We start from the raw sequence: 14,215 nt of genomic DNA, 5'->3' as shown, positions 1-14,215 counted from the left end.
GCCTGAGGTCTGCTGGCTCCACGCTGCCCTCGGCCTTCCACTCCTATTGTCCTCCGCCCACACTGACCAGTCTATCTGGGCCTGAAAAGCTGCTGGAAATAAAGAGCAAAATGGCTTCACCTTTTGTCTATGTGTATTTATGATTTATGAGTGTGTATGTGTGTGTGTTGCACTGCAGGCCGCATTTGGGGAAGCTGAATCCCTGGAGCTGTGCAGTGCAACACGGGCAGCGGTTGCTCGGCTCGCTAATCAAAAACATTAGGCTCCAGGACTCATTTTCCCCAGCACTGAGTGTGTAACCTCCATAATTCAATATCCCACCTCTTACTGCTAAATCGTGTACACTACAGCCCACTTTACTGTTTGTCAGCAAACTATCAACTCTGTTATTAGATATATGGAAGGAAAAAAAAAAAAAGGAGCCCAGCGCAGTTATGAACCTTCGGGCAATTAAGGAGGCAAACACACACACACACACAAGCACACACATTGTTTACAAGTCCTTATTTCATCAGAACTTCCAGGTCGCCTTGCTTCCCCCCTTCCCCTCCTCCTCCTCCCCCTTGGCGTTACGGAAGCCTCCAGTTACCGTGGAGACCCTGGAACACTTTGAGGTCAGCAGAATCCTGGGATCCGCTGTTTTCACAAGCTAATCCAATCGCAGCCCCCTAAATTAGATATGCAAAAAATAAAAAAGAAATTAATTTTCTGCTGATGACCGGGTATGCAAATGATGACTCAATTATGGTGGGCTGGTGCGTTTGCAATTAATAACCTTGGAATCATCATTAACTAATATGTTTAGGAGGAAACTTGTCAGGCTAACCATGTTCACCATGCCATCAGTAATGCATTAATGAATTAGATTCATTAGAGAAAGGAGCCTTGCGTTGGGGGGTGGGGGGGTGCAGGCCTGTTTCTGACCTGTGGAATTACTCTTAGCCAGTCCTCCTCTATTCTTAGTCAACCGCCTGTCAGATCTTTGGTGATGACATTTTCAGTCAAACAAGAGAATAAAGACACAAAGCCATCCTCACCGGATGCTCCATGGGGTTCAATGTACCTCATTTATACATTTGTTGATGGCGGGACAGAAACCAGAAACCATAACAAAATGACAACATAAGTCACAGACAAGAGGTAACTTTAATTCAACATTGTGAGAATCCAAAAGTTATCTTACAGCTCAATTTTCATCAAAAACAATAACAATCTATACAGTAGATTTTTTCTTCCCTTATATCATAGAGCTGTTCAGTGTATTTGCAGTCAAAGACAAAACAGAGGAAAAAATAGACACCCGCTATTTGGTTTGCATCTTTTTTTTTGTTGTTTGTTACCTAAATACAAAACTTTGTCACCCATTACCAATATTCATAATCAGGATGGAACTTTGCTTACAAAGAAGCCATTGTATGACAACAGACCTCTGTAGTTCATTTGAAACAGATATGGTGCGGCCCCTCCCGCCCCGGTCCAGACCGGCACAGGCAACACAAGTGCCTGAAAAACACTCGTCTGTCAGCAGGCGCCTCTGTTAAAACGGTCCTTTCTACCCACTTAACAAAACCAGGCTCTAGAAAAGAAAAGCAGAGAGAAAAGCCCTATTCTCTGTCCAGCAACAGCTTGAAGACACACGGCAGACACAAAGAAAAGACTACAGAAATGGCTGAGGGGCCAAGGAGCTCCCTTTCATGCTTCCTCACTTGTTCTTCTTCTGTTTAGCTTGTAATGAAGTTGTATTATCCAAAGGCTAATACAGGGAGAGGACTGGTGGAGGTGGTGGGGGTTGGGGGGTGTTGACTGTCAGATACCAGAGTCAGACCTACGACTCTGTGTGTGAGATTAAAATTGTGCTGTGACAGTGCCTTGTCTTCACTGTGCGCCCCTTTGTACTACAATTAAAACAGCTCTGTGTTGTCATACTGTTGTGATCCTGTGGTTAATGAGAAATATTACCATCATGCTGTTGAAATTATTTCATTAATCGAAAAAAAAAAAGCTACATAATCGCTACAAGAAAAAAAGACCAAGTGTTTCTGCGAACACTAAAGTGCAATGAGCACAGCTGAGACAGGCCTCTCAGCGTCGACTGTCCTTCAAAGCATGCCATTGCTGTAGTATTATAGTACATCGGGGTGTGTGTGATTGTTGAATTATGGCTCTTTGTATTCTAGTCTGGCTTCACCACCAAACAGAGTGGGTTTGTGCTTTGTCCCCAAGTTCCCATGAATTCCTCTGTGGCAATAGACAATTGTGGTGAGGGTAGAAAACTGTACACGTGATTGAATGAAGAATGGGTTTGCATTGTTAAGGCATCTAGACTGCTGGTAAAGATTACAGTGACAGAAAAAAAGAAAGAGTATATAGATACAGTATGTAAGCAGGCATAAATAACATAGGGAAAAGAAAGAACAGAGAGGGAGAAAAAGAGGAACACAAAGAAAGAAAAACACAGAGCAATTTCTTAGTTCTCTTGGTTTCCACACACACAAAAAAAGAAAGTGTCACTCAAGAGAAGAACCCATGCATATTATCAGTTCAAGAACAGTATCAATCTGAAAGCCTCAAAGAGTTCAAACAAAAAAGATATAGATTTACAGTATATATTAATGTGTGTATATATTCTTAAAAAATCTACTTCAACCAAATACTCTGAATAAGATGCTACTTTTTTTGCCATACAATAAACATTTTCATAAGGAAAAAAACTGAATTTTTTTATTAACTTACAAATAATACAAAAATAGACGATGGCATGTTCTGAATCAACAAATGAAAGCATGGTATACCAATGCAAAACAATTAACATACAAAACAAACAAATAAACAAACAAACAAAAAAGATTTTAAAAAAGTCACATTTAAATAGTGAGAGACAACAGTAAATAATGAAACAAAACACTGTGAAATATGTTCACTTACTGTATTAAACTTACACAACACAACTAAACGGGGGAGTGAGAGGCAATGTACAAATACAAGGGATAAATACATTATTTATAGGATATTTTACAGGAATCCCCTTTTTTGTATCCAAATCCATGTTTCTCATGTTTAGCAGATGAGATATTGACAACACACAGTAAATCTATCTTCTGTACTGAGAAGCTGCCTTAAGACATTTAATGTTTACATTTCAAACTATAGCTATTGCAAAAAAAGAAAAGAAATGTCAAATGAAAAGATTCAACATTTTTTTTTATATACAAAAATATATCACATATATCACGCATTTATTCTAATTTGATATTCGCTAGACTCCTTCAGTACAGTGCTGGCTGGACGCACACATCCTCTGGCTTTTCAAGTCTTCACTAAAATCTCCGACAATAAAAGAAAAAAAAAAAAGAGTCAATTTTGGCTAAGTCGTCACTCTTTTCTTCACATGACAAGCAGAAAAGCATATTGCAAACAGCTCAATCCTCACAGTTTTATTAAAAAAGTCAAACAAACAAACCAAACAAAAGAAAAAAAACAAGAAAGGCATGGTTTCTGATGTTGAAATAGCATAGGGAAGATTGTGATACACCGTTTTTAGTCTTGTGGGATAATTAGCAGCAAAACTAAGGGGTTGATTTTGTTCTTTTCTGTACTTTTTTGCCTTTTTGTGTTGTTGACCCTAGTTCCATTTGGCCAGTGTGTTGTTATGTGGTTTCTGTAAGCCGGCTGAGCTAAGGAAAGCATCTTCTATTGTGACAGAGGTTACGTAAACTTTGTGGCCAAACCAACACTTCACTGTTGTTTGTGTGAGTTACGGATTGCGAGACGGCGTGGGGGCCTCCAGTAATCAAACCCAAACCTTACAGGCATAAACATAAAGATAAATAAATGCTCTTTTCATGAGGTCAGTGTCACACTGTGGGCAAACTATCAGTCTCTATACACTCCATCCAACGCGGTGTCAGAGAAGCTACACTAATTCAACCAAGAGGGAAATAACATCACAAAGGTTCGTATTGTCCCTTTTTTTTTCTCCTCCTCCCCATCCCTTCAGATGAAATCCCAATGGAAAGGCCTGAGTTTAACAGAGTCCTGCGTCTTATCTTGACTTCCTTCAGTTCAGCTCCGGAGCATAACAGAGACTCGCCAGACTCTGCTACTGTGTCTTTTCCTCTCAACATTCCCCAAATCTCCAGCTATCCCAGATCCTCTACATGGGTGGAACGATCATCCCGGGAATCGCTGCTTTGTGGGAAAAGAGGGGGAGGAAGAGGGAGAGAAATAGGGTGGGGGATAGAGAAAGAAAGAGAGAAAGAAAAAGAGAGAGAGAGGTCAGTCATGTGATTGCTGGGTTTCATCTGTCATCACAACAGTCACATAACAGAAATGTGTTCCAGCATCTGGCGAACAAAGACGACTCTCCCTCATTATCTCTTCATTCCGAGGCCCCGAAATCAAAACATTTTTTTCTCCGCTGCGCCTGCTAAGTTGGCGCGCGCCGACAACATCATTCAACTTTTCGCAGGCTTTCTGAATAGCTTCATGCAAGAGCTGCCACTGTTAATTGTTAGCAGCCACATTGTGTGAGCCCGTTTTGCATCACGGAGCATAATTCAGACATGAGAGGGAGAAAGCAGTGACGTGGGATGACAGAGGTGATGAAATTAACGCTCGACGCTCGAACACGGAAATGGAATCCGTGAGCCTTTCACAGGGAGCTTTATTCACATTTTTCCCTCCTTATATCACGCTCTGCCTTGCCACTGGCTTCTATCTTCACCTCCCCCCCTCACCCCTTTCCCTTCCCCCCTGTTTTTACACAGAAGCCATCACAGGGAGGAATTTTTCATATAACATATTGGCTCCCTATTGATCCCCCTCTCTCTTCAATCCACTAATTCCCTGGTTATTTCCTAAGTGTCTCCGGCTTGTTGGGATTAACAGAGTGGTGTGTATGTGTGTGTGTGTGTGTGTGTGCGTGTGCGCACATGTGTGTGTCAGTGTGATCAGCGCACAGTGGCCACTAGCCCTTGGGTCACCGTGGTCAGCGCTCATCAACGCCGACAGAGGAAGTGAGGAAGTGCTTAGCTTGGGGCTCTGATAAAGATTCCCATCCATCATTTCTCCCTCTCAGGATCTCAACACCATACAACATCCTGCCTAGACGAACAGACCCCGTGCTGCCTTCGATGGAAATGGGAGAACAGAATGACCCTCGGTGGCATAACAACCCCCACCCTCCCCGCCAGAACCACTGCCACCACCAGCACCTCTTTACAGTGACACCCACTGGAGCACAGACAGGAAGCAGGAAGCGAAAACAGGAAATGGAACACATATGGTGTGGCATGCGTGTCTCTCTGACAAGTCAAGAGTGACAAATAAAAACAGAAAAAAGAGAAGGAAGGGTAGGGCAGGATGAGCTGGTGTTCGCGAAACGAGCGGTGGGATAGCGCGGAGTGGAAAGAAAACAGAGAGAAGACGAAAACAGAGGGGTAACGTACTTCAGGAGAAGGCCAGGCCCTGCAGAGAGCTGGCTGATGAGTACTTGCTAGAGTCCACAAAAGACTGATCTACAGTGAGGAAGGAGAGTGGAGGGGTCAAGGAGGGTAAAGAAAGGAAAAACAGGGAGTAAAGAGGAGAGAGAAAAGGAAGATCGGAGGAAAAAGTGGGAGCAAAAGTGAGAAATTGTTATAAGGAGGTGAAGTAGAGCAGGATTAAAGCTGGAGGATGAAAGTTTTTGAGTAAATATACTTTTTGCCACTGGAATCTTTCACTATGAACATAAACAGCAGCTCCAAATACATTAGATACCACGTGAGTAAATGGCAGGTGGCTACATGTTCAGCCGCTTACCTTGCAGGCTGTTAGCGTTAGCGCTGGTGCACGTGGGCGGAGGGGAGTTCTGGGGTCGAACGACGGGGGCGAAGGCGCTCTTTTGCTTGACGGCGGCCGACACCATGTTGGCTGGAGAGAAGGAAAAGATGCCGGAGGAGCTGCTGCAGTTGGAGGGCAGGCTGGTCGACGAGGCCATGGTGGGGCTTGACGGGACGACTGAGAGGAGAGACATGGGTAGGAAGGGGGGGGGGAGCGCGTCGCGGGGATGAAGGACGAGGGGGGAAAGATGAAGACGGAGAGGGGAGAGATGGGGTTAGAGAGAAGGCCGTGGGCAAAGGACGGGCAGACGGGACGAACAGAAAGGGACTGGTCAATGGACGATGGCAGGAAGGATAATATTTTGGACTCAGATCAACTGGCTGAGACTTTTTTTTTCAGGTGTTAAGTAATCACCTGGCAATGAGATATTCCATAGCTAAGACAAAAATGTGTTTAGTTTGCACTGAAAACACCTCAAAGCATTTTTTTTCCCTCTGATCGGTCTGTTTTGATGACTCATCCTGTGCTCAAGTGTTGCAACAACTTGATAAACATCTCGTCGCAAACTCTGAGTGCTGTACCTATAATTTGTTTCCAGATCAACTTACAAACAAGGCTCTCCTACATCAGCTTTATCACAGATTATCATGCACGAGCAAGTGGTTCCAATAAATACAACAAATCGGCTGATTGCATTTCTTTGCTACTTCTTTGTGTTTGCTATAATCTTAAACATACATGGTTTATCAGTTGCTGGCCATATTCCCAGCCTTATAATCAGTGTAATAATCTGAGGGCTAAAGGCCAGGTCACACTGGTAAGTGGCACAGCCAAATTTATCCATGTCTTCACAAAATGTCTGGTTGTAGAAGCTGGGCGATGTAAAGATGTTTATATATTCAACAATACATCTGAGCTTCTTTCTGTTTTCTTTGTACTGAGCTGTTACCTGCACGACCAACTCCTTTCTCATAACTGTCTGTAAACCATGTCGTTGTAGAGAAGTTTATACCCCGACAGAAAGGTTCCACTCAGCTAATACGCTACATTAGCTGCCTCCATTTAAACTCTCCAGCACCACTGGCCAACTACGAGCAGCCTTGACAGTGCTTTGATTTGTGTCTTAAAATTCACCAAAGTTGAACACTAATCACGACGATTCCATTGGAAAATATTGATTTGGGCTTAAACATTTATCGTTTTTTAAATGTTGATGTGATCAGGACTTGGAGCCTTAAATCTGCAAAATTCTCAACTCAAGTTCTGCATCATTTCTAGACCTCTGGATTAAATTCACAGTCAACAGCACTGTGAAATGAAACCATGGAATATGTGGATTCTTGAAATGAAGACTTTATAGCTCGATTTACTGGTAAGTGCCAACTACTGTAAGTCACTATCATGAGACTCACGTCCGGCCAAAATGACCAGAAGGTTATCTTCATAACCAAAACCCTGTCTCCTTCTGACATCATCCCATCCATCCACTTCTCCCGGGTTTGTCTTTTGTCTGCTAATATACTAAGAGCATTTTCCCCCTCAGTGATTTTACAATCAGCCAAGTCGTATTTCACCTGCCCTCTGATATCTGCTTCTGCCTTTATTGTTGTTATTATCCAACACTTAGCTTTTATGGCTCTTCCTGACAAATCCTCGCAATAAAGTCATAATCCATTTATGAAGGGGCCTAACTAATCAATTAATGAAAATTGGACCTACAAAGGCAGGCCGAGGGGCCATTGATTGAAAGTGTCTGTGTCGGGCCGATGAGCCTGTTAAAATACTTGTTAACACCCAGGAATCAAAGAGCTGAAATGGAATTGCTTCTCTAGCAATTAGTTTATTGATTTAATCAAGGGTCTTTAATGTAGAGGGTGAATGTGTATGTGTGTATGTGAGCAGAGGTGGTGGGGTGTGTGTGTGTGTGTGTGTGTGTGTGTCGGGGTGGGGGGTGGGGGTGAGGGCTAGGTGGTCTGTTCCCCTGGCCAATAAAGTGGGGATTTGCGTTTGACTCTGTTCTTAAAGAAACAGATGAGCCAGCTGAACTGAAAGACTTTCTCCTCGTGTGTCACTTCTTGTTTCCACCCCCCTTTCACAATTCCTGTCAAAGATGTATTCTTTTTATGTTCAAAAGGCTCCCATTCAATCTTTTCTGCCTTCCGTGCCTTTATTTTGTCATCCCCTCCCGGTTTCTAGGATCTAGGATGTGGTGTATTTACTCACTAGCATAGGGCGAGTTGCCTGCGGATCCATTGAGGAAGTTGGGCGAGGTGCCCAGGGTTGCCATGCCAGAGTTAGCGTAGCCATTCATGCTAGTGGAGACAGAGCTGTAGCTACCCTGCTGGGGAGTGGAGCTGGGGACATAACCATGAGGGGACACACTGCTTGTACTCCTACTGAAACCTATGGACAGGGAAAGAGAGGGAGACGGAGAGAGAGAATAGGTGTTAGGGGTATAGCAGATGGCAGACAAAACAAAACGAGAAAGCCTACATGCAGCGCTGCCAAATACTCTTTTCCTCACACGGCTAATGGACACAGCGATATAAGCCAAAAGAAATTTTCAAAAAATCTTAGACAGCATATGGCAGAGCGAGAAAGCAATGAACAGAGCGGAGGAAGAATGATATGAGAGGGAACGAGCTGCAATCCAGCTCCTTAAAAAAGAGGCCTTTAACCTTACTGGCTCCTCTCCAAAATTAGATATATTGATAAGGCAATTAACACTAAAAGGCCTCTACAGCTCTCTTGTAATTTATAAAGAATGAAGCCAGTATTTCTGACAGGACCTTTCTCTCCTTTATGCTTTACAGGGGCAGTGAACAGAAGGAGGACACGATAGAAAGAAGACTATAAATATACATCTCAGGTCCAACACGCTGACACTGGAGGAAAAAAAAAAAACAGCTGGAATTGAACATCAGGAATTTCTGCTCTCTAGTGCAGCAAGGGCTGCACTTCACTAACTGTGGTAGCCTCCTCTTCTATAATTAGGTACCACCAACTCCCTATCCTCATCTGCTATGAGTTGAGGAACAGAAGGCCGGAAGTCAAGCAGCTGATATCTGCTGTTTTCTTTATATCTGAGGATATTTCCAGATGAAGATGAAGGGCAGAGGAAGAGGTGAGGAGGCTCATTGGAAGTATTGAGACACATCCAGAGGCCAGTCCATCCGCTCTCCTCTCCTTCCCCTGATACATGTGATGAATCACCACTGACTGCACCCACATCTCTCTCTGTCAGACAGGGGCCGACCCCAGTCTAATATACACACCCCTAGGACCCACTCATATTTCTCCATCGTACTCCATCCATGGCTCTCTTTTTATCCATTCTTCACTCTCTCGTCTTCTTTCTTTCCTCCTCTAAAGTTTTCCCTGTTTCTTGCTGCCACCTCTCCTCCTCCTCCTCCTCCTCCTGTCCTCCTTTTTTTTTTTGAATCTTCCTTATTTTCTCCATGCTCTTAAATCACCCTCTCTGAATTTCCCACATGAAAAATAAAATTTCCCTATCGCACTACTCATCTTTACAATCCATCCTGAAAAGAAAAAACAAATAAATCACCACCACATTTCCCATGATAATAGACTTTAAGTGTTTCCCGTTGAGGCAGCTCACCCTGATTGGCTGTTTGTGCCACCTCTGACCCAGTGAAGGAGTTTACGGCCATCATGCCAGCATGGACGGAGCCGCTGCCAAGGCTGGCTAGCTGGTTGTGCCCTCGTGGCACTGTTGTGTACAGGGCCTCTGCGATATCCGCTGCTCGTTTCAGAATCATCTCCTGACAATGAGGGATAAAAAAAAGAGCTGTGGTCAGCAACAGAGGCAGGAAAGAAGAGAAGAGAAGAGAAGGGAAAGAAAAAATATGCTCTTGATTCAGGCTTCATGCTCTCACAAGAATGCTAGATCTCCACTTGAGATATTGCGCATGTAAACCTAGCAGGCTGAGTGGTTTTTATCAGCGGTCACAGGGAGTGGTGGGATTGGTTCCAGTAAGTGGAGGAAAGGCTCATTAACAGACTCATCAAATCTTTAGCCTGCTTCTTCCTCTCTTCCTCGCTGCTTTCCCTTCTCCTCTCCTCCTCTTTCTCTAGAGTCCAGTGTTAATCCCACTTCTCCTCTTCATCTGCCTCTTCCCATTCTCCTCCCCTCCCTCTACATTTAGTTTTCACTCTGCTTCTCCTCCCTTCCTCTTCAGCATATGAGCTGATAAAAGAGCTAACATATTCCCATGTGTGTGTTTGTGGGTCCCAGATCTTTGCGTGAACGCAGCAGGGTGCTGTGGGGGCCAGCGGAGACACCGCCTTTGATGCTGCTAGTGGTCCAAACCACAAATTTTATCAAAGAAAGGATATTTATATTTGTGTACGTGCTTGTGTTTTGTGTGTGTGTGTGTTTGTGCGTTTACCTGGTTATTGTGGGGCATCCCGTACAAGGCCTCCACCAGGTCTGCTGCTCTCTTTAAGATCACCTCCTACAATCAAGAGCAGAAAGACGAAGGGGATTGATCGCGAGTGTGACGGCTCAAAGAGTTCAGTCACTTTTATTGCATTTCACTTCTTACATTATGCTGTGAATGCAGAACAGAGAGTGCATGAGAGAGAGGGAGAGAGAGAGAAGGAGGAAAGAGGCAGACAGAGGAAGGGAGAGGAAGAGAAATGGGCCTGTCCCGGCACTTTGTTACTAGCTGGGCAGTTTGGGAGAGCAGAGGGAAGATACCGTTATCGGTGAATAAAACATGAGCCTATATCTCTCTATCAGTCAACCATCTTCTACATTCTCTCCTCCCTACTGTCATCGCCGGATCATGAATCTTACCGCACATGATCACGCATCAATCTCATTTAACACAACATATCATCAGGTTGACGGCTATACAACTCCCCTCGTCAGCTGGGACACACCCGTCCCCTGCCCTGCATTAACCCTGGTAATGATCCAAGTGAATAGTCCTGCATCCACTTTGTGTGATAAATGTAGAACATCATTGCTTGGCTGAAAACCGCCAAGTGGAATTTCCCACATCAAACATTTATCCTAACGTGGCGTTGCCATTTCTCCGCGCTCATTTTCTACCGCTTACCCTCCTTTCTCTCCTCTCTCCGTCTCTATTCTTTTCCCCTCCCTGAGTGTATGAGTGTGTGACTCCAGGCAGTCGTTATATGTGCGTGTGTGATGTAGACACCTACAGCCCTACGAAACCCTTTTTAAAAGTTAATGTGCCGGGGCCAGGATATATGCTGGAGGCGCGACAACCAGAAAATTGCAGCCCCCTCCCCTCCAACCTTCCCCTCGTTTCTTTCTCTCCCTCCTTCTCTCCTCCGCTCGCGCACACACACGCTGTGCGCTATACCCTCCTGAGTGTATCCCTCGCTGTGAACAAGCCCTGGAGCATGTGTGCTCTCTGTTCCGTGACACACCGCCTTTCAATCAGACCTCATATCACGCACACACGCGCGCGCACACACACACACACACAGGCGCAACTACACAAGCTGCCACGCACATGTGGAGGCTGTCGAGCACGCCCAGGACATGACGAGAGGGTCAGCAAAGCAATAAAGATTGTAGAGCGCTGTCCGAGGTGCTAAATTCACTCAATAATGGGAGCGCTGCCTCTGTGTTAACCTCCCATTACTAGCACTATCTGGGGGAGGCAGAGAGGGAGGCAGGGGGGATGGGGTGTGAGGGGGACGGAAAGAGGGGAGACCAGAGAGGAGGCCTGCTCGAGGTGATTGAGAGATGTAGAGGCCCTAGGTAGGTAAGTGGTTCTTTAGTATGTATGCACCGCTCCTCGCTTCCTTCTCTCTGCTTTTCCTCGACGCCCTGTGCCTCCCAGGGATTGCTAGATACATAGATGGATGAATGAAGGGAGGGAGGGAGGGAGAGAGAGGAGGAGGAGGGGGGAAATGAGGGAAGTGTGAGGCATTAGGACACAAACAGATCCGCAGCTGGAGTGTAACGGTGTTCAGGGAGGACACGAGAAACCTCAGTCACTTCATCTAAAATTTGTTTTTTTTTTCCCCCTTGCCTCCATCTGCACAGCCATGAGTCTCATAGCCATTCAGCTCATTCTCGCCAGGGCCTATACTCCTTACTGTCTGTGCATCTCGTCTTCTAATCTCACTCCCCCTCACCTGTGCCTCCAAACTACTTTCTCTTGTCTCCCTCTTCTTCTTCTTCTCCTTTTTCTGTCTCCTTATTAATCACTCTCTCGTGGTCCTGCGCTCTGTCTGTACCTATCAGTCTCTCGTTAGCAAAGGGATCTGTCCAGTAGCTAAACACGATTAGGCAGCGCTCCAGAGTCGTTCTGATAAACAGATAAATGTGGTTAGCGCCGTGCTGCCTCCCTAGCTCTGTTGCTGTAAGGGGAGACCATTTCCTGGGCGCAGGGTCTCTTCCCGTAAAGTCAGGCCCACAGAGACGTCAACAGGAAGGGGAACCTGATCCAGAGCAGAGCCTGGCCTCGTCTGGCAGGGCGGTCACTCATTAGCCGGACCCAGACCCCCAGCTACACCACAGCCTTAGCTAAACACCCCTGCAGTCTGGCTGCGCCTGAGCTGCCTGGCGCTCCCTCCTCACTCTGACTGCCTGACTATTAGCTACAGCACAGTATGGGGGCTGTTTTCAGCTGGACACTGGATCATTACCACAACATACAGAGATAAAACAGGCATTGGCAGATATCCTGCTTGTTTCCTGCTCGGTGTGTGTGGATGTGTGGTTTCATTAAGAATCCCCTTGCAAAAAGTGCCACCAGAACAGAATACATTATATTCCTGATCAATTTAGTCTCGATTAAAAATCGACTAAAGAACAGCTACAGAGAGGCTTTGCCAAGGAAACCGTGAATGGACATTTGTTGCTCACAAAGTTGCCAGTGTGTGCCCCTCTCCTGCCCCTCTCCATAATGATTGAGGCCAACAGTTGAGAGAAGTGTGGTCAACAAACTGTTATTACCTCAATAAAGGCACAAATCAATAGAGCTGAAATGAACAGCCGGGCCTGCCAGCTACCACTGTTCATTTAGAAGAGAAAGAGACACCACCGAGCAAAGGAGGAAGAGGAGAAGAGAAGAGATGGATGGATACAAAGATATTTAGAGAGATACAGGGGGTTGATAGGCTAAAGACCAGAACTCACCAGGACAAGTCTTGTATCCACCAGACATGACACACAGAGAGGACAAGTGATTTCTCTATCTTCCTTCTGCATCTACCTGGGCTCTCCATCTCTGCCTCATGGTGACTTCCCTCCACTATGTGTGTATGTTTGCGCGCACACAGGCACAGAGAGAGGTGTGTGTGTGTGTGTGTGTGTGTGTGTGTGTGTGTGTGTGCATTTGTGTGTGTGTGTGTGTGTGTACGCTGGTTTGTGTATGTGTGTGTGTGTGTGTGTGTGTGTGTGTGTGTGTGTGTGTGCTGGAAGTAATAAAGTCCACCCGGGGTTGACTTCGATCCACTGACCCAGCAGGAGGTAAGACTGGACAGCTATGATGGATCACCTAACCTGCTTCTGCCTCTCTCTTCCTCTCTCCCCTCAACCTCCTTTCCTCTCTCTCTCTCCCTCTTTTCCTCCCTCCATCTCTCCCTTTCCTCTCTCCCACTTTGCCAGTCTAAATGACCTTATACTCAGTGGAAGGATGAATAGAGTTGTTTGTGTGCTCGCTGCGCAAATAAAGTGTTTGTTTGAGCAGAAAATGACCATGAACATATGATAAAATGTTTATGTGTGTTACTGCATAGTGTCATGTATAGCCCACTGTCTGCAACACACAATCATCCCTCTGTATGTGAGGTCATGCTGACCTTGTGCCATGTATATCCATATATGCTATGAAACTCTAGAAGTTGTCAATATGTCTCTACACCAGTATTACCAAGACAAATTCCTGTAAAATAATTGCATGTGGCAACCAGCATGAGCACCGACACATGAGAGGAGTGGAGGCACTGTACCTTGGGTAATCTCTCTTGGTCTCCGGGGTGTCTGGGGATGACCTTCTGTAACCTCTGGAAGCCGTAGTCTATAGTTGGCTCGTTCAGCGCTAAGCACAAACAGGAGGAGAAGACGGAGAGGGAGAGAAAAAAAAAAAAGTTTAATGCTTGATTCTTAATAATGAAAACACCTACTGTTCAAGAGCAACTGGGAGATAAAGCAGGAGAGTCGAGTGACGGTAGAAATGACTGAATTAAGCGCGGTTTTACATGAATATTTCAACATTAAACTGAACACGCTGAAAATGTGGGTGTTCTCTATTAAGTCTGGTGTGTGTCTTTGTTTGCCTGTGATGTAATGAATCTCTCTCTGTCGCCTGCTTTGGTGGTTAATAAAAAGACTGTCAGGAATCAGGCGTGTATGTGTATGTGTATGTCTGAATGTGTGTGTGTGTGT

General features: G+C 45.2%; 1 protein-coding gene across 6 annotated transcripts in view; it reads right to left on the bottom strand.

Moving 5' to 3' along the window:
- Positions 1 to 1,127: 1,127 nt before the first annotated feature.
- The window catches only part of ebf1a (EBF transcription factor 1a), a 55,989-nt gene continuing 42,901 nt past the window's right edge, over positions 1,128 to 14,215 (bottom strand). The window contains exons 11-17 of one of the 6 annotated variants that reach the window (XM_018675513.2): positions 13,780 to 13,868; positions 10,230 to 10,295; positions 9,440 to 9,602; positions 8,044 to 8,223; positions 5,800 to 5,997; positions 5,448 to 5,516; positions 1,128 to 4,188 (exon numbers count right to left, since the gene is read on the bottom strand). In XM_018675513.2, coding sequence (XP_018531029.1) covers positions 5,449 to 5,516; positions 5,800 to 5,997; positions 8,044 to 8,223; positions 9,440 to 9,602; positions 10,230 to 10,295; positions 13,780 to 13,868 — 764 coding nt within the window. In that variant the 3' untranslated portion in view covers positions 1,128 to 4,188; position 5,448. Of the gene's footprint in view, positions 4,189 to 5,447; positions 5,517 to 5,799; positions 5,998 to 8,043; positions 8,224 to 9,153; positions 9,360 to 9,439; positions 9,603 to 10,229; positions 10,296 to 13,779; positions 13,869 to 14,215 lie in introns of those variants that run through there. The other 5 variants (XM_018675512.2, XM_018675514.2, XM_018675515.2 and 2 more) reach the window with 5 other exon arrangements.

Source organism: Lates calcarifer, linkage group LG8 (genome assembly GCF_001640805.2).
Source record: "Lates calcarifer isolate ASB-BC8 linkage group LG8, TLL_Latcal_v3, whole genome shotgun sequence".
NCBI lineage: Eukaryota > Metazoa > Chordata > Actinopteri > Centropomidae > Lates > Lates calcarifer.
The sequence above is the reverse complement of the archived record's forward strand: the minus strand, read 5'-3'. Positions and strand labels throughout refer to the sequence as shown.